Here is a 25694-nt window from a genome sequence, read left to right as displayed (position 1 = left end):
GTCTAGTGTTTAACGATAATATTCCCATCTAACTAAAAAATTCTACAAGCATATAAGTTTCAATTTGCAGTTAAGATTGTCATAAATTTTCAAACGAAACTGTCAAGAGTACTTGAACGTTTTTGACAAAATTCAAGGGCGGTTTTGTTTGCATAATTATTATATTTTCTCTTATTTTATCTCTTATCATTCTTTCATTTTTGTTATCTTTTCATTTTAATCTTTTATTACTCCTTATTATATAAAATTGGGTGAATGGAAACAATAAAACATGATAGTGTGTCAAAAATCTTTCCGTCCAGATCCTGCTCAAATCTGAATCGCCGCAATCCAGAAGCAAGAAATGCACAAATTCTACAAATTCTGGCAATTAGAGGCTAGTTTTGATTCAGCGGCGGGACCCATTAGAATAGATATGCAATGTGAAGTTGGGTTGTTGATGCGAACACGTCACACCCACAAGAAAAAATCATAATTCATGCTTGTTTCTTTATTTACTACTCCCTACTGGCATTTATTTTGGACCAAATTGATTCGATGAGTACCGCCGCAATCTCTGTCGTGGGTCCGGCCAGTTTGAGTTGGGGCCAGAGGACAGGCCGACGACGACGTCCGCCGCGAGCGGCTCTGGTGGAGGCGGCGAAGCCCCCCCGATCACTAGAGGAGGTAAGTGTTGCCCGATTGAGAGACTCTTTCAGAGACCGAGCCGATGATATGCAAGCCGAGGCGGCGGCAATGGCTCGAGCCGCGGATGCTTCTGTCTACAGCGCGGAGCTTCTGTCCACCAAATACGGCTCCCGCCCAATCAAGGTGGCTCAGAGGGCTTTCGAGATTTTTGCAGGGCTGGGCTCCTTCGCCTTTGCTTTGTGGCTGGACCAGCTCCAGGGCCGCCTCGATCAGAACCAGAGGCGCCGAGCCGCCAATCTTAGGAATACTTTCACTCGATTGGGCCCCACTTTTGTCAAAATCGGACAAGGTCTATCCACCCGCCCCGATTTGTGCCCACCCCTTTACATTGAGGAGCTTTCTCAGCTGCAGGTACACACCATTTCTATTTCTTCTTTCTTTCACTTTTCCCTTTTCTTCTACTCCATTAAAGGTTTTATGTTGGTGCACAAAGATTTAAATTTGTACTACTACTTTCCATACATTCGGTTAGTTATCCGTGTCTAGACGTACTCGACTCTTTACCTACGTGATGCACAAAACACGAAACAATATACACAGTTTTTGTACCAAGATGGAACAATGATGTGATGATCTTTAATGGAACCTTTTTGTATCATTTATGCAAATTTCAATCTTTTTGTACCAACATGAAACAATGAGGAAGCATTTGGTATGAATAGCGTAATTACCCTGTTGTTGTCAAGTTTCAACTTTGTTATTTTGTTGGTGAAGGATGCTTTGCCAACATTTCCGGATGAACAAGCTTTTTCGTGCATTGAGAGAGAGTTGGGATGTTCGCTTGATTCGGTTTACTCATCAATCTCTGCATCTCCGATTGCTGCTGCTAGTTTGGGCCAGGTTTACAAGGCCCGGTTGAACTACTCGGGCCAGGTTGTTGCTGTCAAGGTGCAAAGGCCTGGCATTGAAGAGGCTATTGGTCTTGACTTTTACCTGATCAGAGGCGTTGGTTTCCTCATAAACAAGTATGTCGACATTGTTACTAGTGATGTTGTTGCTCTCGTTGATGAATTTGCTCGAAGAGTTTATCAGGAGCTGAATTATGTACAGGTTAGTAGTTCTGGATGATGTTTATCGTGCACATAGGTTTGTTGTTTTTGTATAAAATGCAATGTTGAGCCCCTACTGTTCTAGCGTTTTAACGAAAATGCTGGATGTTGTATGAACATTTCAATGTGGTGTAATGTAAATATTTGATTTTGTCTCACTATTCTAGGGTTTTAACAAAAATGTGTTATTCTAATAGCTAAGAAAGGTAGTAACTTAAAAGTTTCAATTTTAAGTTAAGGATCTCCAAACTAAAGACTTCCGAACGAACTGATCTAGAGTACTTCAACATCTTCTACAATTTAGAGACAGTTTTGTATGGAAAGTTTTTGTTGGGACATATTTAACCAAAAAATGAGACTCAGAGTACTTTTTTGCTATTATCCGTCATGTTTAGATTGTATCAAGTATAACTCTGTCATATGTTTCTGCAGGAGGGGCAAAACGCTAGGAGATTTAAAAAGCTGTATGCGGACAAAGCAGATGTCCTCGTTCCAGATATTTTCTGGGACTACACAAGTGGAAAGGTGCTGACTATGGAGTGGGTTGAAGGAGTGAAACTAAACGAGCAAGAAGCCATCGAAAGACAAGGGCTCAAAGTTTTGGATTTAGTGAACACTGGCATACAGTGCAGTCTTAGGCAGCTGCTTGAGTACGGCTACTTTCATGCAGATCCCCATCCGGGGAATCTCTTAGCAACGCCTGACGGAAAGCTTGCTTTTCTTGACTTTGGAATGATGAGTGAGACTCCTGAGCAAGCTAGATCTGCCATAATTGGTCATGTCGTTCATATGGTCAATCGAGATTATGAAGCCATGGCTCGTGATTACTATGCTCTGGACTTTTTGTCTCCGGATGTAGATGTTACTCCTATTGTGCCAGCTTTGAGGAATTTCTTTGATGATGCACTCAATTCAACTGTGAGCGAGCTCAACTTTAAAACGATTGTGGATGGCTTGGGCGCTGTTCTCTACCAATTCCCATTTAACGGTGACTACCTATTTCCTTGACGTCATTCATGCCAAATTTATCTCATAATGCTGACAGATTGTTGTCTCTGGAGAAACAAACTTGTCTTTGTGTCCTGTGTCTTCAGATAAATTTTCTTAGGTTATGATTTCTTTGGCGTTGGGTCCAACAGTTTTTCATTTTTTTTTACAGTGCCTGCATATTATGCTTTGATTTTAAGGTCTCTCACTGTTCTAGAAGGCTTAGCTCTGTATGCTGACCCTAATTTTAAGGTGCTCGCTGCGTCGTATCCATATTTTGCGAAAAGGCTTCTTACCGATCCCAATCCATATCTCAGAGATGCTCTTATTGAACTGCTTTTCAAGGATGGGAGATTCAGGCATGTAGTTTCCTAATTACTAAATCATCTTCTTGTTTTCTTTGCACTCCTGCATTTTGTTCATTCAGAAGCTTGGGTAAATTGTTTGCCACAGGTGGAACAGACTTGAAAACTTGCTTGAACAGGGAAGAAAAGACAGAGATTTCAATGCCAAAGATGCTTTACAACCTGTTCTTAAATTACTACTGGGGCCGGATGGTGAAGTACTTCGGGTTTTAGTAATTAAAGAAGCAATCCAAGTAACTGAAGCCATTGTTGTGGGCTCAGCGATTGAATCATACAAATTAGTTCCTGATGTGATAAGGACTCTTGTTTTTAATATCAATGGAACTACTAGTCCGTTTGTAATGAACAGTGCTGAACAGGAAAGTATGATGGAGCTTAGGGCTCAAGTATTCAGAATATGGGAACTCTTACGATCGTCAGATAACTTCGATCCGAGTATTTTCCAGCCTATACTACAGGTAAGGATCTTGTAGGTCTATTTGTGTTATCTATGCTGAGTTCAGAAGGCTTTCTCGAAGAAGATGGTTAAATTTATACTAAGTACTCCCTCCGTTCCATAGTAATAGAGACATTTCATTTTGCGCACTAGTTTTGAAAAAATAATTATAAATAGTTAAAGTGGAGAAAAAGTAAAGTAAAAGAAAGAATAATGTAGAGAATAGTCTTATCTATAATATTCTCGCTCTTACTTTTACTTTTTCTACACTTAACTATTTATAATTATTTTTCTAAAACGAGTGTGCAAAATGAAATGCCTCTAATACTATGGAACGGAGGGAGTACTATTTTAGAAACTCTAATTTATGAGGACTGGTAATCTCCAAAAAAAGGGAGCTCCATCTGTCATTTATTTTTGATGTTATTTATGTAGTTCAATAACCAAATGAAGCCGTAACATAATGCTTTGGTATAACATGATTCATTTATGTGGTGTTCACGAGTTGCATTTCTCTTGCTGGGGAATAACAATAAATATAAGGGTCTTTCTGCTACTTAAAGAAATACTGGAATTTACAAAAGCTAAAACTTGTATGTGCAGGTACTGCAAGAACCGGAAGCAAGGCAACTTGGCGGACGTGTGGCTGGTGGAATTACTCAACGTCTGGCTGCTCGCTTACTGCAGCAAGTTCTCCGGGATCCACCAGCCGCCACTTCTCCAACATTGTAACTGCTCTTCCCATCTGTTGTCATAATAAAAGTGATTCTTAATCTTATACCAAGATCAGTCTGAATATAAATTTAATCTTTAGCTTGTATATCATTCTTCTTTTGTAAACCTGAAGTGATGATATGATTCGTTGCCTATCAGTATGTAAATTTTGGGGCTCAATAGGTTTATCTTGTATATCTCTGTATCATGTAGTAAGATATAAATGGCGAAAATCGTGAAATGATTATACTAGCATTCTTCGCATATTTCAGTTCATTGACAGCATTGCTCATTTTATGATATTTATTTTATTTGTTTGTTTATGGATGCATCTGTTCTCTTATTGTACTATGCTGATTAATATATGTGAAAGTAAGAATAAGGTATGTGATTTATATAGGTTAAATGTGTGTATTCATTCTGAGAATGGAAAGGGATACACATATATGTATATGCACATTTATTTAGACTAGCTAGCATCTTCTTCTTTTTCTTCTTCTTCTTCTTTAAGTGTACAGGGCAAGCCTAGGCAGATCCTTGACAACGCCACAGAGTTCCTGTCCGACAGGGAGGTTGTACTCATCCCTCAACGAGAATTCTGGCGAGACGACGCTAAAGTAGAACTGCTGTCCCAAATATGCCCTCTCCCTCATTTCAGACCTCAGGTTCCACATACCAGCATTGTCAAGAGTGGTCATGATTGCAGCCCATGAGTTGGGGTACACTTGGACGGTATGCCTGCTCACTGCATCCAACAGATTGTAGTTCTTCCTCTTCTCGGGGCTCCACGTACCGGGCTCAATGGCAACCGCGAAGAACGAGTATCCATCCAAGTGCCATGTCTGGACAGTCTTCTCCTTGTTCTCGAAGATGATCTCCACGAAGTTCCTGAAGGTTGCGTTCTTCACACTGGGTGCCACCACAACTTTGTGATCCCCTTGTTCTGCCTCGTCCTTCACGAGATTGTATTTGAACACCTGGTCCGCCTTCCCAAAGTACTCTGCCAGTTTGAGTGGGGTTTCGCCATCCACGTGCGAGACGCCGTTGACAGCGAACCGGAGCTTGCCATCCACAACTTGGCGGGAGTTGGAGAGCTTGATAGTGCGGGTGATGTTGATCTGCCCGTAGTGGTAGGATCCCTGTGGGTTGGGGCGGGCGGCACTGGCGGTCAGGTTCCACCTGAAGGAGCGGAACTGGTTCATGGACCATGCAATGCCGCCAGAGTTCTCAGGAGGGGGTGGTGGAAGTTCAGGGGAGGCAGGCCCGTTGCCATTGGCGTAGCGGATGGTGGCCACGGATGTGAGGACTTGCTTGGAGAAGCGGCTGGAAGCAACAAAGTAGTAGTCCTTGGGGGTTTGATTGGAGGTGACCAAGACGGACATGCATTGGCCGACGTGGATATCCATCGAGTCGTACACATTCTGAACCGTATGTGATCCCTCCATCTCCACTAGTTTCATCGTGTGGCCCTGGATACGGAAGTTGACAGTCAGCCTCATCCCGACGTTGCACACCCTCAACCTGTAAGTCTTTCCGGCCTCCACGGTGACGAGTGGCTCAACAGCAGCATCTCTGACTTTAGCGGACTTCCCATTGATCTGAATGCCATTGGGTTTGCCAATGGATCGTCCAGAGTCAAGAATGCGCTTGATTGTCTTGTGACCCTTGTTGTACCAGTCCCCGAGGAGGATAGAATGCTCCTCTGCCGGGTTATCAAAGGGTACCGGGATGAGTTCACGGCTGTGGACCTTGATCATGCCCATGCCCCCTGAGGCGCGGTGGAGGGCGGTGGTGGGGAAGTAAATGTAACTGCCTATCTGGTCCTTGACTTGGAACTGGTAGGTGTAGTTCTGGCCGGGGAGGATCGGGCACATGGTGCCCGGAGTTCCATCCTGCCACGAGTTCTTCCTCTGTTGGATGCCGGCCCAGGTGAAGAGGAGAGGCTCATCGATCTCGTTGAAGACGTTGACAACGATGTTGTTGTTGGAGGTGCAGTTGATCTCTGGGCCGGGGAACTGGCCGTTGACGAGGATGCCTTGCTGAGGGACGCCCAACGGAGAGATGGTACCATAGGTGATGTGCCACTCGAAGAATAGATATGGATCGCCGGCGTTGGCAACTGCCAATAGGCATAGAAGAGGCAGAGCCACAAGGGATGGGGCTGTCCTCCTAATGGAGCCCATCTTTTTCAAAAAAAAATTAATTTTTTTAATTTTTTTTTATTTAGAGGAAGAAGTAAAAAGAAGAAGGCTTGCTAGTGCCTTCTTCAAAGAGAAGAATGGTGTTGTTTGAATGAAAGTGAGATTGAATTTATAGAGAGGTTTGTTATCAAAATGAAGGGTGTCTCTTCATTCATCTCTTCAAATCTCCTCCTTTTGCGCTCTTTTCTCTCTCTCTGGTCTTTCAATTTTATTGTGCTTCAGAGCCTGCCTAATCAAAGTTTAAGTCTGTAATTATAATTTCACCAATTATCACTGGATTCTATTTAATGGTAAGTTTAAGAAAAGCAAGATCCCAAAAAAAAAAAAGAGTGATTACAGATGGAGAGTCCAATGATTAATTGTCCAAGTAAAAGAACGGACGAGAGCTGAAGGAGGAGGATTTTGGAAGGATGATATGTTTCGGCAAACTAACCATCCAAAATTTTGATTTGCTTCAACAAAACCCACTCATTCAATTCATTTGGCAAGTAAATGTATATGTATATATTTAGTCAAAATAAAATAAACTTACTACTTGCCAGAAGAAAATATTATCCCACCTTTCTTCTTGGCACCAAAAAAAGTTCACAATTTAAAACACAGAAAAAACCCAGCATGGGCTCATGTAGTAGACTCATATTTGCAGCATTTAGCCTATGTCTAGTGGTGATAGCCACGGCGGAGGACCCGTACCTCTTCTTCGAATGGAACGTTACCTACGGCCCAATCTCGCCTCTCGGCACCGAACAACAAGGCATTTTGATCAATGGCGATTTTCCGGGCCCCGAGATCAACTGCACCTCCAACAACAACATCGTCGTCAACGTCTTCAACAAGCTCGACGAGCCTTTTCTCCTCACTTGGGCCGGCATTCAACACCGCAAGAACTCGTGGCAGGATGGCACTCCGGGCACCATGTGCCCGATCCCCCCCGGGCAGAACTACACCTACAAGTTCCAAGTGAAGGACCAGATCGGCAGCTACATTTACTTCCCCACGACATCCCTCCAGCGTGCGTCGGGTGGCATGGGCATGCTTAAGGTCCACAGCCGCGAGCTCATCCCGGTCCCATTTGATAAACCGGCAATGGAAGTGGCTGTTCTCCTCGGCGACTGGTACAACAAGGACCACAAGACCCTTCAGCGCATTCTTGACTCGGGGCGATCCATTGGCAAACCCGATGGCATTCAGATCAACGGGATGTCGGGCAGAGTGGGAGATCCCGGGGACCCGCTCATCAACATGGTGGCGGACAAGACGTACCGGCTGAGAGTGTGCAATGTTGGGATGAGATTATCCATCAACTTCAGATTCCAAGGGCACATGATGAAGCTAGTGGAGATGGAAGGATCGCACACGGTCCAGAGCACGTACGAATCAATGGATATCCACGTCGGGCAATGCATGTCCGTTTTGGTAACTGCCAACCAAATCCCCAAGGACTACTACTTGGTCGCATCCAGCCGCTTCTCCAAGCAGACCCTCACCTCTGTTGCCGCAATCCGCTACGCCACCGGAAAAGGCTTTGCCTCGCCGGACCTCCCGCCTCCCCCGCCAGAGAACAACAACGCCGTTCCCTGGTCCATCAACCAGTTCCGTTCCTTCAAGTGGAACCTCACCGCCAGCGCTGCCCGCCCCAACCCACAAGGCTCGTACCACTACGGCAAGATCAACATCACCCGCACCATCAGGCTGGCAAACTCCCGCCATGTGGTGGACAAGAAGCTCCGCTTCGCCATCAACGGGGTCTCCCACGTGGATCCAGAGACTCCGCTGAAGCTGGCCGAGTACTACGGGATGGCGGACAGGGTGTTCAAATACGACCTGGTGAAGGACGAGCCGCCCACAGAGGCCAATGCCCCCGAGGTGGTGGTGGCCCCGAGCGTCAAGAACGGGACCTTCAGGAACTTCGTGGAGATCATCTTCGAGAACGAGGAGAATAGCGTCCAGACGTGGCACTTGGACGGATACTCGTTCTTCGCGGTGGCAATCGAGCAGGGGAAGTGGAGCCCGGAAAAGAGGAGCAGCTACAATCTGGAGGATGCGGTGAGCAGGCACACGGTGCAGGTGTACCCCAACTCGTGGGCGGCGGTGATGCTCACGCTCGACAATGCCGGAATGTGGAACCTGAGATCGACTATGAGGGAGAGGGCGTACCTCGGCCAGCAGCTCTACTTTAGCATCGTCTCACCGGAGCACTCGTTGAGGGATGAATACAATCTCCCGCTCACTCAACAACTCTGCGGCATTGTCAAGGATAAGCCCAACCTTGCTCTCTACACCTGATCAATCATACCTTATGTTTTCCAATTTCTTTCTTCTTTAGATTTCAACTAACACCATAGCATAGCTGTACACTACTTACACAGGATATACAATTTTTTCACATTTACTTGCATATACTCCAATCTTTGAAATACTATAACATACTCCGTCAAATGTGAAGAAAACAAATCACAAGAATTTGATTATGAATATAAAAAGTTCACTCAATCAAACAAATCAACATTCGCTTCAGTTTTTTAGCAGAAATCTATTCGAAAAGGGCGTCGGCATTAATGTGCTTATTTGTTTATATATGTATGTATAATTCATTCTATCTAGAATCAAGAGCGTAAACTTATTTTGACGAACTCAAAAATGAGATATAGAATTATCACTATATATTTTAAGTTAGAAAATTAAAATATTGATAAGAAAATCGCAAGTTATAGTATACTAGTATTGTTTAAAAAAAAGAAAGAGAAAAAAAATTAAGATAAGAATATAAAAGGATTAAAATACTATATAAAATCGGTAACTTATAAGTAGAAACAATAAAACAGAAAAGAAAAAGATCGAAATACTAAACCCTAAATAAAATTTAAACAATAAAAGGAAGTAAATAAATCAGCGCTGCTGTGTTTAGTATTTTAGTTTTACCCAATACCTTCCCGCCTATTCCCATTTCCCACCGGCGCCGGTGCTCTCTCTCTATCTTCAATGCCTGCTGATATGGGTGGCGGCGGCGCTGTCGTCGAATTGGATGAAGAAATCGACGGAGAAGAAATCGGCTCCAGAAATTTCCGCTTCTCCAAAATCGGAGGATCTGTCCCTATTCTCCAGTCCAGCGGCGCAAACTCCCAATTCGACCCCCAATCCCTTCCCTCCCAGCCTTTGGCCGTCGCTGAACGCTTCGGCCTCCTCTTCCTAGCGCATCCACACGGCCAGGGTAATTTTGCCCCCTTTCTTTCAAAAATTAAATCGATTCTTCTTTCTAAGTATTGTTTTGGGGTTTAGGGTTTTATGTTGCTCGGACCAAGGACGTGATGGCTTCAGCTGAGGCCATCAATGACAAAAAGGAAGCTCCATCACTGCAGGAGTTGAGCCTCGTGCATGTTGCCATTGGAAATGTTTCGATACTGGCCGTAGCAGCTGATGATTCTTTGCTAGCTGCTACTGTTTCTAGCCACGTCCATTTCTTTGCTATTAGTGCATTGCTTTACAAGGTATTTCTGCTATTTCTGTATAGCTGAAATTTGAGCTTGGCTTAAGAAATGTTATATATTGTTTAGTGTCCAACTGCAGTTTTGTTCTCTTTGTCTCTTGGTCAATTAACTATGAACTTTCATATAGTAGTATTGTTCAGTGTCCAACCGCAGTTTGTTTCTGAATTTTGAGGTGCTTGTTATATGGTCTTTGAACAGGAGCAAGTTCCTTCATATTCAGTCTCACTTGATGATTCCATTTGCATCAAGGATTTACGCTGGGCTAGAAAAGATGCAAAAGCTTATGTTGTTCTTTCGACCAGTGGAAAACTGTACCATGGGTCTGGTCAAAGTCCCCCTACCTGTTTGATGGAAGGTGTTGATTCTGGTATGTCTCAACCCTTGCTGGATCCTTTGTTTTCTTAATTATAACCCGAGAATCCTCAAAAACATCAGATGGAATACCATTCACATAATCTTTTTTTTCCCATGTGTGTTAGAAGTATGTTTTTAGGTTCGCAACATTTATTTAAACAATACAAAAGTCTACCTGGAAAATGGTTTTCAATATCTTGATGTAACCGTTTAGCTTCTGATGCTGTTGTGTACTACTTACCATCTCATCTTCTTTTCGTAACTCTATGAGCTCCTTGCATGAAATTGGGTAAAAAGTTATCCTCATTTAAGATTATGTCTCATATATATTTTTTCTATATAGTTGACTGGAGTACCGGAGGCAATCATATTGCTGTGGCACTAAACAATGTTGTCAGCATTTTATCGTGTCGCTTTAAGGAAAAAGTAAGATTCTTGCTATCGTTCCAGTCGGTCATTGGTGATGCTGATGTTAGCCAGGCTATTAGAGGTACTGCTCTCTCTCTCTCTCTATATATATATAGTATATAAATATTATATGCACACACATATAAAATGTTTTTATGCATTTATTGACCTTCCTTTCTGCCTATAGTATCCTTCATTGATTCTTGTGTAGATTCCATTTGCACTATGTTCATAGATATTATTTAATCTATTTTCACTGCATGCTGCTTATAATTATTCTTAGTGCATTCAAGCCTCAAGTTAATTCTCAGCAATTTGACCATTACTATGCCTGTAAGCTAATCCCTTATGCATGCAATTGATCTAGTTGGACCTCTTGTTTTGTCCACTAAAATACTATAGAATTGGAGTTGAATGTCAAATGCCGATATTAACCACTTCCATTAGGTTTTTAAAATGCGGAGCCTCTTGCTCTAAAAGGAAGAATTGGAGGAATTTTCTCTTAGAATGTAACTGGGTAATAGTTATGGGTGTGCAGTATCGAGTTCTGATACTACATGATTGATATGAATTATGAATAGATCTTGAATATTACGAGTCAAAAGCTAATAAGTTTGTGAGATAGAAGAAATTCAATTAACTGATACTATGCATGTTTGCCATTTTTGCGTTGTACATGGAATTATTTTCATATGTAAGCAATATATTGTATGTCTCTAGTTGTCTCCCTCGTAAACCATAGGTAGCAAAGTCCTTTAAAGAATTTGTTTATAATTGATTATGTCTCTCCTTATTTAATAACTTCCCACCATTAATCTATCATTACTGTCAATCTTGTGTAGTGGATTCCATCCGATGGATCCGTCCAGATAGTATAGCTGTTGGATGTTTCCAATTAAATGACGACGGTGAGAAGGAGAATTACACAGTCCAAGTAATCACAAGCCGGGGCAGAAGACTTACTGATGTAGGTTTATAAGTATCAAGTTTTCATTTGCTTTAAATCTCATATACTCCCCCCGTCCAAAAAAAATAGGGCACATTTACCATTTTTGGCCGTTCACAAAAAATAGAGCACATTCATTTATAGAAAGTTTTCAACAAATAATAACCCTACACATCATTCCACTAACACTACTTCTCACTTACTTTTTCTCCTTCTATCTTACTTTTTTCCCTTCTCTCCTACTTTACCAATTCTATATTAAAACCCGTGCCATACACCAATTGCCCTATTTTTTGTGGACGGAGGGAGTATTACTTTTATCCGGATTAAATATTTCTTTTGTTATTGCTTTCAGGCATCTCTGAAGCCAATCATTTTGTCATTTAATAATATCTTCATCGATTTCTGTTCTGATGCTGTGCCCAATCCAATTGGACCACATCTATTTCTCAGTTACCTTAAACTTCAGTAAGTCTAGTTTATTACCCCTGTTGTTTACCATTTTATGTTCTCTCATAACTTCTTTGTCTTCTCTAGTCTGTGGCTTCTGTCTAGTACTCCACTCCGATTAACATTTGTAGCTGTATTTTCCATGCGAGTCTCTAATTTGTTTTCATATTGCTATATTGGTTGTGCTTTTCTTTTATCTGCTGTGAGATTTGTTGCCTTGAGTATGAGAAAAACTGGTGCTGTTTGCTGGCTGAAAACATTTTGGAGGAAAAGCTTTGATGTAATTTTTTTGGAATTCCGTTATGCTAATTAAAGAATGCATGTTGGGAAAAATGGATGTGTTTGGTTATCTTATGCCAAAAAAGAATTTTGCAAGGAGATAAAAAATACATAATGCTTATGTTTTTAACTGTAGTTATTGTAACATAATCAAGTGTTTGACTTAATAATGCTAGTTATTGTATGGTGATATAAAATGCTGTTGAGTATTGGTACTTTGCAACTATTGGTTTAACTAACTATAGTTGTGGCTCTTACTGGTTGCAGTGGGCTGGCGTTTGTTGCTAATAGAAACATGTCCCAAAAAGTTGTGTTGTTCTGTTGGCCAGAGGATAATGGGAAGAATGAAGCTGCTACGGTTGAGATTCTTGATGATGCTTGGAATCTTTATATCGATTCTCAAGGTGTCCATGATTATTTGACTAGACGCCACTGCGATTTGTATGATATAACTATCTTATGGTGCGCATAAGTGAGGGGTGGGGAAGCAGGGTTCATGAGCATGTGTGCCAAACCATTTAGAATAATAAAGCAATTTAAAGTTGCAAACTACTGTTTCTGCTTCATTTTTGAGTAGATTTCAAAACCTCTATTCTACCAATTAGATATATCTTATGTCCAATCACCATGCTTGGGGATAGCACTATATTCTGATGTTACTCATGTTTGATCTCAGCTGATGGTGAAGAAAATGTGATCCTTGGGCTCTCTCTTGACAAGGCTTCCCAGAACAAGAATCTCAGTTTCACCCTGGGGGATGTTGAAAGAGAAGTCTCACCCTGTTGCGTGATTATATGCATAACAATTGATGGGAAGATCTCAGTTTTTCATTTTGTTAGGTAATTGTACCATGTTTTATGTTTGCTTTCTTATAGGATTAGTCTGATAGTTTTTCTGGCCTGCATTCTATAGAAGCTAAATGTCAATAATTTTCCCCACTATAGTGCTGTAGATGCTCTATCGTCAACTGGAGGATGTGCATCCAGTGAGGAAGATGATGCTTCTCAGGAATCGGTTAAGCATAAGCTGCCCCTGGTTTCTTCTGCAGATGGTGAGGAAAGTAGAGAGATAACCTCTACAACTTTCCAATCTCATGAACTCAGTGGAACCGAAGTTAAAAAGAGTATTGCGGCAAATAGTTTATCCCCTTCGACTGAGTTAGACATCAGAACACAAGAGCAAAGAACTGTAGAAAATGTGGGATCCCAGAAACTAAAAGTTGATGACCCGAAGAAAGTTCTCCCTATAGCGCTATATGAGCATAGTGATACTGAGAATCAGTCAACATCAGAAGTTGTACCAAACAAAGGCTTCTTCTCAGGAAGCATAGTGAATGATGTTTCAAGTCAATCTGCAAGCAACTGTACATCATTTGGATCTAATGTGGAGCCATTAAATAAAATACAGCCATCAACCGATACTCCAAGCACATGGCAATTACCAAGGTCAGATGCAAATGTTGATGCTTCTGAAATTCCTGATAAGGTTGATAATTCGGATAAAAGCACATTACAATCTGCCACAAGCATACTCAAAAATTCGACAGACTTGGAAGAAAAATCTTCTGTGACTTTTACTTCGTTTGGACAGACATTATTGAGTGCACAGGGGACTAGAAACATACTGCCAGCATATCCTAGTTCACAATTGTCACCAGGGAGTCTTTTTTCTTCAGGGAAAGGGTTCCAGTCTGAATATAAAAAAGAAGCGAGTGCACCTGTGTCTTCACCATTGCTGATGCCAAGTGGTTTTGGTTCAGGAAACGCGTCTCAGTCTGAACCCAAGAAGGAACTGAATGCAACTCTATCTCCGTCATTGCAATTGCAGAGTAGTTTTGCTTCAGGAAAAGTGATCCAGCCTGAATCCAAGGAGCCTACTGCACCTTCATCTTTACCTTTGCTGATGCAGGGTAATTTTGCTTCAGGAAAAGTGTTTCAGTCTGAACCCAACAAGGAACTGAATGCAACTCTATCTCCATCGCTGCTATCGCAGACTAGTTTTGCTTCAGGAAAAATGGTCGCATCTGAATCCAAGGAGCCTACTGCACCTTCATCTACACCATTGCTGATGCAGAGTAGTTTTTCTTCAGGAAAAGTGTTTCAGTCTGAACCGAACAAGGAACTTAATGCAACTCTATCTCCATCATTGCTATCGCAGAGTAGTTTTGGTTCAGGAAAAGTGGTTCCATCTGAATCCAGGGAGCCTACTGCACCTTCATCTCCATCAATGCCGATACTACGTAGTTTTTATTCAGGAAGAGTATTGCAGTCTGAATCCAAGAAGCAACCGAATGCATCACCATCTCCAACGTCAGCGTCACGCTTTGTACAGAATGCATCTAAACATTTTGGAAATGTATGATGCTATACTCTTTAGACTAACATAACAAATTTCTTTGTTATATGCATATGTTTTCTTTAGTTGCCCATTTCTGGTACCATATGGCTTAACCCATGTGCCATTGTCTTATTAAGTCTAGTGGGTGTTGTGACTGTTGTCAAATGTCTTGCGATTCATTGTATTGTCTGCAATTGGTAGGCTTTTCTGATCTACTTTTTCATGTTACTGTATCTTCAGGTTGAAGAAATGGCTAAAAAACTTGATAATCTGCTTGAAGGCATTGAAGGAAAGGGTGGCTTCATGGATGCTTCCATAAATTCGCAAGCAAAACACGTTACAGAACTGGAGGAAGGAATATGGGCTCTTTCCGATAAATGCGGAATGTGGAGGGTTTGTTCTCCTCTTCTGACTCTTTCCTGCAGTAAAATATGTATTGCTTGTGATGATGTCTTCTTGCTCTACACAGCCTCACTGCTGCTAACAATTTGATATCTGTAACCCTTCTGCTACTGTTTGACTTTTCGAAGTGTACATATACTTGAATGATTTCTTCAAGCCAGAGACTACCTTTTTCATTTCAAGATAGCTGCACGAATCTGTCCTTATTCGAGCATTCTGTCTTTCTGTGTCTTTTGAGCAATGTATATTTAGTGGTGATATTTTTATTTTGATTCAAAGGAAGCTGCCTTACAGCCTTGTAACTCTCTAAAGATCAGCTTAAAATTGTTTAATTTCTAGTATGCTTGACTCTTTCATAATTTTACTGATATTTTTCTCTCCTGGCTATTATGCAGGGCTTATTGAATGAGAAACTTGGGGAAACTCAAATTTTGCTTGAGAAGACAGTAGAAGGTTTGATCAAGTTTGTAATGCAAAGTTAATGTTGTATATCTTGTTTGTAAAATAAAGAGTGGTTCTGAGGCTTACGATCAAGTCTGTCTCCTGTTACAATCCAGCCTACCAGCTTCTTGTTTATTCAGCATCTGTGTGCATTTTTTTGTGTTTGTGTGCTGTGTGTGTGGCTGCATTTTGATGTGTAGGATATCTCTTAAGTTAATAGGCTCACTGCTATTTCAGTGTTGGCAAGGAAATTATACATGGAAGGGTTGTTCAAACAAACAACTGATAGAAAATATTGGGAATTTTGGAATCGCAAAAAATTGAGTTCAGAGCTGGAATTGAAGCAGAGACGTATATCAGAACTGAACCAGGTACATTATGGTCGATCGTGCGATCTCTTCAGATCAATCATTAATTTTCTATATCCCACTTAGATTATTTTTGATAATTTTATCCCACTCAGACTGGTTCTCTTTTTTCCTCAAACCAGGAGTTAACCAATAAGTTGATTGAATTAGAGAGACATTTCAACTCTCTGGAGTTTAATAAGTTTCGTGAAAATGAAGGAACCCAAAGGGATCGGAGAGCTTTGCAGAATAGGCAAGGGCGTTCAAGGTATTGCAGATTGACATCGTTTATATAAGTGTACACATATTTTGCGTCTACACAACATTGAAACAAAAGTGTCTTTCGTGTAGGCAAATTCAATCCTTGCACAGTGTACACAATACAATAACTGCACAACTATCTGCTGCTGAGTATCTCTCTGGGTGTCTCTCTAAACAAATGGCTTCTTTGTGTATTGAATCTTCTGGAAAACATGATGTCAAAAAGCAGCTTTTTGAATCCATTGGCCTCACATATGTTGGTGATAGTGAAAGATCCCCAGCTAGGAATAGGACACCCACTGTTCCTGCAAACAGAGAATTATCTATTGCTTCATGCTCTATTGATGCGAAAGAACAGTCTAGAAGGAACCAATCTGGCTATCCCAAGGGCAGTGAACCACAAACTGCGAGGAGGCACCGTGACTCTCTTGATCGTGTAATATTTCTTGCTAATTACTGTCCCGGTGTGCCATTTTCACTTCACGTTTAAAATGTGTATTATTTGCTCAAATATTGGTTACTACGCACTGTGGCTATTTGTTTAGAAGTCTATATTAATTTTGTTTTTTCTTCTCACTTTGGGAATGTTATTATTTGATAACTAATTCATGTTGCATTTCTTTCACAACTAAATGCAGAGCTGGGTGAGTTTTGACCCTCCAAAGTCAACAGTAAAGAGGGTTCTGAAAGAAGATTATGAGAAGGGAAGTCCGAATCGGCCATTGCTAAACATAAATAAACAATATCTCAGTCCTCAGAAGAAATCTGAGGTTTCTCATTCAGAACTTTCGAATACCCCTGGAGCTTTTCTAAAGCATCACAAAAGCAAAGGTATGATGAAGGTTTAACTGAAATATATTATTAGGTCTGTTGTTTTGGATAAAAATAAACCCACAAATCACTCTATTTCAAAAACTTGCAGACATTGCAAGTTCACCAGAACAGTTCACTGGCAGCCCGTCATCTTTGCTCCGTGCGACACCTGGATTTCAAGAACGAATTCAAGGATCATCAACCAAGGATCCTTCTGCATGGCTACCCCCATCCATTTCAGAGACAAGGATGAGTCAGAACCGTGAACTGGGTGCTTTCGGACTAGAAGGTGACAAAACAAGGAGTAGCCCACCTTCTACTGGGACAAAATTCTCTTTTGTTACAAGCCAGTCTAAATTTCCCCAGCAGCCTGCCACAAGCTTCCGGCTGTTAACATCAATGCCTGAGCAGTCTCTGGTTTCACCCTTTGGCTCGACTGGGAATATAGATCACTTAAAGGAAACAGCCAAGGATCAGAAGAACACTAATCTGGTGTCTGAGACATCAGATACTAAATTTCCAGCAACTTTCTCTTCTGCTTTTAGCTCTGCCCCTAATAAACCAGAGAAGAGTTTGTTCAGTAAAAGTTCTGAAAGGCCAAGTAGTCCTACTGATGGTCCGTCAGCTTCTAGCCCACTGCAAACAGTTTTGGATCCATCATCACCTTTGAGTAACAGTTATCCAGCGCCCTTGTCCGTGGCAAAACCAAGTTCATCAACATTATTTCCTGCAACTCTTTTCCGTTCTGAAGCCAAGGAAGATGTGTCACAGCCGCAGACATCTGTTTCTTCAGCAGTAACTTTGCCTTCCACAGTACCTTCTTTGATTGACGGGAGCGGTTCTGCATCTGTACCATCTTCGAACATTTTCAAATCTGAACCATCTTTGTCAATGTTTGGATCAAAGACAGAGGTACAGACTAAGGTTAATACTATTCCATCAAATACTGAAATCAGTGCTACGCCACAGGCTTCAACTGTTTTACCGAGCAATTCCAATTCTGGGAGTCAAAATGATATGGGTGACAAATCAGATAATTCTTTTGCTACACCAGCTATCAAGGCGGAAGTTCCTTCCGCAACTCTAGCTGTTTCAGCAGTTGCACAATCAAGCGAAGGGATTAATGGAAGCATGCAAAGTGCTATTTTAAATTTTTCTCATGAGGAAGAAATGGAGGAAGAGGCTCCCGAGACGGATCAGACAACTAATATCACATTTGCAAACCTGGGTGGGTTTGGCATTGGAGCAACTCAAAACTCAACCACTCCAAAAGCAAATCCATTCGGTGTAACAGCCCTTAACACGGGTTCAACTCCTGCTACCTCCCCATTTACGATGACTCCTGCACCCAGTGGTGAGCTGTTTCGCCCTGCGTCTTTCAGCTTCCAACCAGCACAAACTCTGCAGCCAACAACTGTTAACTTCTCTGGAGGATTTGGTTCTGGAGTTTCTGGTCAAGGTTCAGCTGCAGCTGGATTCGGGCAACTTGCCAATGTAGGAGCTGGCCAACAAGGTCTAGGCTCAGTACTTGGTTCTTTTGGACAGTCTAGGCAGCTTGGGACTGGTCTACCTGGAAGCAATGCTGGTGGTGGTTTTGGGGGTGGATTTGCAGCTGCTGCTTCTGGTGGTGGTTTCGGAGGTGGATTTGCAGCTGCTGCTTCTGGTGGTGGTTTCGGAGGTGGATTTGCAGCTGCTGCTTCAGGTGGTGGATTCGGAAGTCTGGCAACAGGTAGTGGTGGAGGATTCGCTGCCGCAGCCACAGGTGGAGGATTCGCTGCTGCAGCCACTGGTGCTGGAGGATTTGCTGCGGCTGCTGGTAGTGCTAATGCTGGAGGCGGGTTTATGTCGACAGGTTCAGGTAAATGCTATGTAGTTCAAACTTTTGTTATTCTTTTGCTATATTTAATGCTGTTTATATAAAAAAAGATGATTTCTCCGAGGGAGTTATTATTAGAATGATCTTATTTCAGAATATTCAGTGAATAGGCATGGTTATAAGTTATAACTGATTGCGTTGTTCAAAACTGACAGGTGGTGGATTTGGAGCTTTCAGCAATCAGGCTGGTAGTGGTGGCTTTGGCGGCAGCGGTTCGGGTAGTGGTGGCTTTGGCGGCAGCAGTTCGGGAACTGGAAGACCTCCCTTGGAACTTTTTACACAGATGAGGAAATAGTTTGTTACATTAAATGATGTAACAACTCGCATACACTAATCCCTTTTTGTAGGCTTTGTTGGAAATATGATACACATTTTGTAAGCTCTTAAATCATCCAGTCCAGGTATACTAATTTATATACCCATCAGTGAGGTATTCTGTAGAAATAGTATTCTTGCTTATTTGGACAAACCTCCGATACAGAAAGAAAGAGTTGCACAAATCATCCAAAAACAGTTATTGCCAAATGCCAATCCAAGGGAAATATCTCATCATGAAACAGAGTCGCAAAATGTCCATCATTTTGAAATTGACAAGCTGGACTTGGCACTCAATGCTGTTCTACACAGGAACTCCTAATTCAGAAATCTTTATTATATCTTTTTATCAATTGCTGATCTTTGCTGCCGCAAATGTGATGCCATAGAAGCAACCTGGTTCAGATACAATACACCAACACATAAATACGAATTTTCATTCTTCAACAAACAATTGTATGAACTATTAAGTAATAACTTGTTAGGATTTAATGATGAAGTTTTATTATTAATAGAATATTTGTAGTAATTGTAGTTTTTAAATTGAATAAGTGGGACTCATAAATAGTGAAAAACATGTCTCAGGGAAGAGTAGAGCTGTCAAATGGATATCGGGTATCACCCACACCCAATATCTGATTTTTTGGGTTTTGAGATCGGGTCGGGTAGTGCAATTTTTAGCAATTTCTAATTATATATTGTAATTAATAGCTATATATGAACGTGGCAATTTGTAACACAGTATTACTTAAGGGATAAGGCACTTTTGAATGTGACAATTTGTTAAGAGAATAAGAAGCACAAACTGCCATCATGTGCCAAGAGGGTATACAGTACTCATATGTCTCATATGTCCCTTGTTAAGTGATTCTTATTTCTTTTTGGAATGTCTCAAGTGAATAATTTTCCTTTTTAACATATTTTTCTCTTACTTTTTTTCCTTTCTAGTTTTTTTATCTATCTTATTCTATTCTCTCCACTTAACTAACAAAACTCAACTTTCTTAAAACGTGCCAAAGAAAATGTCTCATTTAATGAGGGACGGGGGAGTACTCAATTAAGGCTTTGTAATTAGCAGCAGTTCAATAAATAAACAAAATATTCACAATCTAGAGACAATGAAAGTAAACAAAAATCTAAATTTCTTAATCTTCTTATTATAAACGTAGAAAAAAGAACACTATCAAAGTTCCTTAGGTACTAGCTCAGTTCTTAGAGCATCCACAATAGTAGATTAGCCGGCGCCTTAGCCGCCAGCGTGCGGCTAGCGCGCTTGCCTAGTCCCCAATTGCAACCGGCGAACGCAACGGACGTGAGGGAAACGCCCGAGAAGTCGGATGTGGATGAGATCGCTCGACGATCGTCTGTCGCCTATTGCGCGGCGAGCGATCGGCTAGCCAAATTTTTAATTTTTTTTCTACTAATACCCATTCCCATTTCATTTTTCCACCCATTTCCTTCACATTTCACTACTCTACACGAAGATTTTGTAAAAAAAATGGCTCATGATGGTGATGAGGATCAAATGCAGCGAATTGACGACGAGTTGTGGGAGCATAACGCCTGCAGAGATAGATCGTTTGGTGGAACGGCACCCAGATGCAATCGACGTTCCCTAGCCCGATCCAGCATCGACGTACAGTCGCCCGAGACCACGTCGGTGCCCATCAACAACTGTTTGATGACTACTTCACTGAGGAGCCACAGTGGGGGGGGTCGTTTTTGCGTCGACATTTTAGGATGCACTGAGCACTCTTTCTGCATATCGTGTCGGCGTTAGAGGCTTAGTACAAGTATTTCCGGTTCAGATGTGATGCGAGCGGCTGACTCGGGCTATTGCCAATACAGAAGTACCTTTAGTAAAATCATTATCCAAAGTATTTCTTATATGAGGAATGAAGTAACATTAGATGATTCCTCTACCTTATTAGATCAAATTAGACTATGCGATATAATGATACCACCCATGCCAAGATGACAAGATCAAATCACAAAAGGAGAAACGGAGCAAATTTAACAATACAATTCAATGATGAACAATTAGAAAGCAACTCCAATTGATTAGGAAGATGTCAATGTTGAATCCAAATATCAAATTACTCCCTCCGTCCCGGCTAAGATGACACATTGTTTAGCCGGCACGAGATTTTAGGAGTTATTGGTTAAAGTGTTTAATTAGAGAGAGAGAAGGTGGGTGTAAGTATTAAAGTAGAGAGATAAAGAAAGATGGATATTTTAATAGGAGTGAGAAAAAGTGGTTGAGTGTATTAATTGGAGAGAGAAGTTACCAAAAAAGAAAATGTGTCATCTTAGTTGGGACAAACTAAAAAGGAAAACGTGTCATCTTAAGTGGGACGAAGGGAGTATAATAAAAAAAACTCATTTGAGGTGGGGCTACCATCTTTCAAACAAATTATACTGGCAGAACATATAATCACATACATCCTCATTCATTCGAATGTTTGCATCATCAAAATCCTTCTCCATGACATTCATCAGTGCATGCTTTAAAGCCACTAAAGCCTTTCATTTTTTCGAGTCACAAGAGGTGGGTGTTTTTGCGGAACCTGCTTTAAGACATAGGTCAAATATTAGTTGATACTCCCTCCGTCCCAAAAGAGATGCACTTTTGGATGGGCACGAGGTTTAATGCACTTGACAAAGTAAGAGATGGATAGAAAGAAAAAGTAATTTAAGTATTGTTAGTGGAGAATAAGTCTCACCTTATTAGAGAGAAAGAGTTTCCAAAATTAGAAAGTGCATATTCTTGTGCGACGGACTAAAAAGGAAAGAGTGTATATTCTTGTGGACGAAGTAGTAGTAGTATATTTTTTTATGATATGTATCAACACGGTTGCACATATACGTACCTTATCATAAGTAGGTACAAATCACTAAATCGGATGGGTTACGGGTTGCTCCTGAATACAGTTTCAACTACATAAACTCACAGTTTATATAGCAACTCTCAGTTAGCTTTCCTATCTATATAAACTCTCTCAAATTGTGGTCTTATTTCATCTATTTTGAATGCATTAATAACTTTGGACGCTATGGTATGTATCTTAGGAGATATATGTTCTCCGATATTCTCTCCAAAAACTACTAAGTTTTTCATAACATTCCATGCACACTGAGACACATCTTTGGCCTCAAAAGGGGTTCCTACAGTAATATTGAAGCATGGACAAATACTGGTATAAGTAAACATTTTATCACTAATTTATGTGGAACTGATGTGGATCCGTATCACTTACTCTTTGATATCGCTGCTCTAATCGCGAGACCGTAGAACAAGTACATTGGCCATGTCAATCCTGCTCGCATCCCGTGTTTTTGCCACTCTAATACAACAAACTTCAATGTCGGCGTTCAATTTTGAATCTTCATAACTACCATGCAATCTTGCTTCTTCATCATCATCTAGGTAGGTCACATCGGGCCAATACTCCAAGATTTATTTCTTGTATATTGTAAACATCTATAATGAAAATAGAATTAGTTATATTGGTCAGACATACTAAAATTCTAACAATTTAATGTAAATACACGCTTAATAAAAATACCTGAATCAAATTTGTCATCCGAAGTTCACTCATTTCATTATTTTGCCTTTCTTGTTCCTCATATGTAAGTTTATCAAAACCATCCTTAAATACGATACAAGAGCTCCATATACCATGTATATAGAGTTTTGAATGAATATGAAAATGGAAGTGGAGAATATTATGCTAGAAGGGAGAGCAAAATATGTGAAATCTTAATCAAGAAAAAGAGCTCCATCATCACAGTCTTGTCTCTACATTCATAAAGTACAAGTAAATATCTATCTCTCTTTCTCACACACACACAATAAGTTTTGGATGGACATGAAAATGGAAATGGAGAATATTATGCTAGAAGGAAGAGCAAAATATGTGAAATCTTAATTAAGAAAAAGAGCTCCATCATCACAGTCTAGTCTCTATATTCACAAAATACAAGTAAATCTGTCTCTCTCTTTCTCACACACACACACACAAAATGTTTTGAATGGACATGAAAAATGGAAGTGGAGAATATTATGCTAGAAGTAGGGGTGCGTAAACGGTTTTCGATTATTCGGTTAACTGAGAACCGAACCGGAACCGGTCGTTATCGGTTAAACCGATAACCGAAATTTACGGTTATCGGTTCGGTACCGGTTTTAAGTTTTGCTCCAAGTCGGTTATCGGTTATAACCGACTGGTTACTTTTAAACTTTGTCACAATAGAAGAAATTGTAATTTACTTCCAAATTTTGTCAAAGTCTCATATTGTAATGTCAAAAGTCTATTTTAATTTGTATTACTATCATTTATACTTATAATATCTCAATGCTTATAAAGTTTCTAAATATTAGTATTTTATAAATAAGATCTCTCAAATTCAAAGTGGTTAAGCATTACTACTATTTTAAAAATAGGATAACCCTTCACTTATTATTGACAAAAAGTTTTTATATTTAAGATTATTTAAAGTTAAGTCTTTTAAAGTGCCTAAACAATTTATGTATTACTTGTAAATAGAAATATAATGATGATGATAATAATAATAATAATAATAATAATAATAATAATAATAATAATAAAAAAAGTAGATGAAAAGTCAAAAACCATAAACAATTTTCATTTCAATTCGGTTAGGTCGGTTATAACCGATAACCGACCAGTTCTAACCGAGTCGGTTAATTAAGTAACCAAACTTGAGATCGGGTAGGTTCCGGTTAGTTTTTTATGAAATTTTAGGGTCGGTTAACCGACAAGTCGGTTCAGTTATTAACCGAACCGACCAAATAACTACCCCTAGCTAGAAGGGAGAGCAAAATATGTGAAATACACAAAATTTAAAAGCAAAAGCTTAAGAGAAACATGAAAATCAGTCCCATACCAGCTGGAAATCTCTTCCTGAAACCCTCGAACTCCAAAATCTCTGTTTTCTGGACTTGCTGCTGTGCGTTTCGTGTGAGCTAATCGGAGCTCATCTCGCCTCTCACGGTCACCAGTTTCATGACATTTTTTCTTGCTTGGAAACTTCTTTAGCTCTTGTTCTTGCTTGATTTTCCAGTCTTGCTGTGAAAGTTTTGTTGATGTAAGGATCTCTTGGACGATTTTTTGCAGGGATGTATGCTTTAACCTGCACCACTCGTTCCATTTTTAGTTGAGCGTTTTCTAGGGTTAATTCTTTTTTAGTTCTAGGCTAATATTTAAGTTCCATAAGTCTTCTGGACTTTTTTTAAATTCCGGCTTTAGGAGGGACGCATTAGCGTCATGCGTCGCCTTTTAATGAAATGCATGACCGTGATGCATTTTAGGCTAAGATGCATGACCTTAATGCGTTTTTCAATTTTTTTTTATTTTATTAGACGACGCATGACTCTCATGCGTCTTAGGGTAAAACGCATGTTGAAAGTGCAGGTTTTCGATCGGGTGTGTAAATGCAGGGGTGTATCCAACTTATCAGGATAAGATTCCCAACCTAGCTGAGTCGTTGGCACGACAACCGGAACCTGGTATCAAATAAATTTCCTCAACCCACTTCTACTGGCTAGAATCCCACGAGGATGGACACGTTCGGATAACTGTGGTGATGTTCCTGGGTGTTTTGGTTAGCTACCACGCTTTTGGGGTTGAGATTCTACCCAGACGGAAAATAAAGATGGTACTCTACTGACTAGTAAGCGTGAAAATGGCAGACATGTGGTTGTGTTCGTGGAAATGGGGAACACGGTATCTCAGATGCATGTGAAAAGTAAGCAGTTACTAAATGAGGAAACTTAGACAACAAGGCATATCTGGTGGCTGGGTGGCTTTCTGACAGGTCTGGATGGTACAACTGAAAAGTTAAAGACAAAAGCAAAAAGTAACCTAAAAGTAAAAGTGGTCCAAGCAAAAGTAGATTGTGATATTTTCTTCTTCAACAAGTATTAACAGAAAACAATATGACACAAACTCCATAACTAAACTCAGATTCATAAATTCAAACTCAAGATCCATTGATTAAAATGCTCAACTTAAGATGAACAGCTGGAACTGCAGAATTACTTCTACTGACTGACATGCAGGGTGGTAATAACTACGCGGAACAGGAAGCACATGCACGAAAACTTAAACTGAAACATAACTACAAAATTCGACCAACAACTTCAGATCTAGCCTTCTCAAATAAAAACACATGCGAACAACTTAGAAATTAAAAGCGATAACTAAATCTAACTTTCCTAGGCAGAACGAAGCGATTTCAAACCAAAGAGACATACGAAATAGAAACTTCATAACTTAACGTTTGGATCTTCACCAAGTACTTCAAAAGGCAACAAGAATAAATGTTTGCAACAAATCCAACGAAGAAAGCAAGTAAATATTAAACTAGAAAGCAAATAACGATTGTTTTGCCACTCCGGGCGGTGAAACTACTATACTACTACGACGAACTGGCTGGAACGGTGGGATGATGACTTCTCCGGCAGACTTCTGGACGTCAAGTGACCATAGCTGTGGCAAGGAACGAGAAACTGGAC

The 25694-nt window shown here is 40.5% G+C and overlaps 4 protein-coding genes across 4 annotated transcripts; 3 read left to right on the top strand and 1 right to left on the bottom strand.

Annotated features, from left to right (window-relative positions):
• The first annotated feature begins 313 nt into the window (after positions 1-313).
• On the top strand, positions 314-4514 carry LOC125211225 (protein ACTIVITY OF BC1 COMPLEX KINASE 3, chloroplastic-like). The gene is made up of 6 exons (XM_048110947.2): positions 314-1038; positions 1402-1737; positions 2169-2724; positions 2896-3082; positions 3177-3546; positions 4128-4514. Exons 1-6 carry the CDS (start codon positions 538-540, stop codon positions 4254-4256), a joined length of 2079 nt encoding a protein of 692 aa, XP_047966904.1. The 5' UTR covers positions 314-537; the 3' UTR covers positions 4257-4514.
• On the bottom strand, positions 4230-6555 carry LOC125211226 (L-ascorbate oxidase homolog). The gene has a single exon (XM_048110948.2). The coding sequence runs from the start codon at positions 6419-6421 to the stop codon at positions 4745-4747; it is 1677 nt and encodes a 558-aa protein (XP_047966905.1). The 5' UTR covers positions 6422-6555; the 3' UTR covers positions 4230-4744.
• A 429-nt stretch (positions 6556-6984) lies between these two features.
• Positions 6985-8869, top strand: LOC125211227 (L-ascorbate oxidase homolog). Its single transcript, XM_048110949.1, has one exon. It carries the CDS (start codon positions 7055-7057, stop codon positions 8723-8725), a length of 1671 nt encoding a protein of 556 aa, XP_047966906.1. The 5' UTR covers positions 6985-7054; the 3' UTR covers positions 8726-8869.
• A 479-nt stretch (positions 8870-9348) lies between these two features.
• On the top strand, positions 9349-19285 carry LNO1 (Nuclear pore complex protein). Its single transcript, XM_048110945.2, has 17 exons — positions 9349-9650; positions 9719-9927; positions 10126-10294; positions 10625-10771; positions 11532-11656; positions 11991-12103; positions 12632-12768; positions 13041-13203; positions 13309-14719; positions 14942-15094; positions 15499-15556; positions 15782-15915; positions 16035-16159; positions 16243-16588; positions 16791-16983; positions 17075-18823; positions 18997-19285. The coding sequence occupies exons 1-17, from the start codon at positions 9422-9424 to the stop codon at positions 19134-19136; spliced, it is 5601 nt and encodes a 1866-aa protein (XP_047966902.1). The 5' UTR covers positions 9349-9421; the 3' UTR covers positions 19137-19285.
• The last annotated feature ends 6409 nt before the right edge of the window (positions 19286-25694 follow it).

The sequence above is a fragment of the Salvia hispanica genome, chromosome 3 (genome assembly GCF_029641045.1).
Source record: "Salvia hispanica isolate PSC_SH4W2 chromosome 3, Shi_PSC_v1, whole genome shotgun sequence".
In the NCBI taxonomy this organism is placed as follows: Eukaryota; Viridiplantae; Streptophyta; class Magnoliopsida; order Lamiales; family Lamiaceae; genus Salvia; species Salvia hispanica.
Note: the sequence above shows the minus strand (reverse complement) of the source record. Positions and strands in the feature narration are given on the sequence as shown.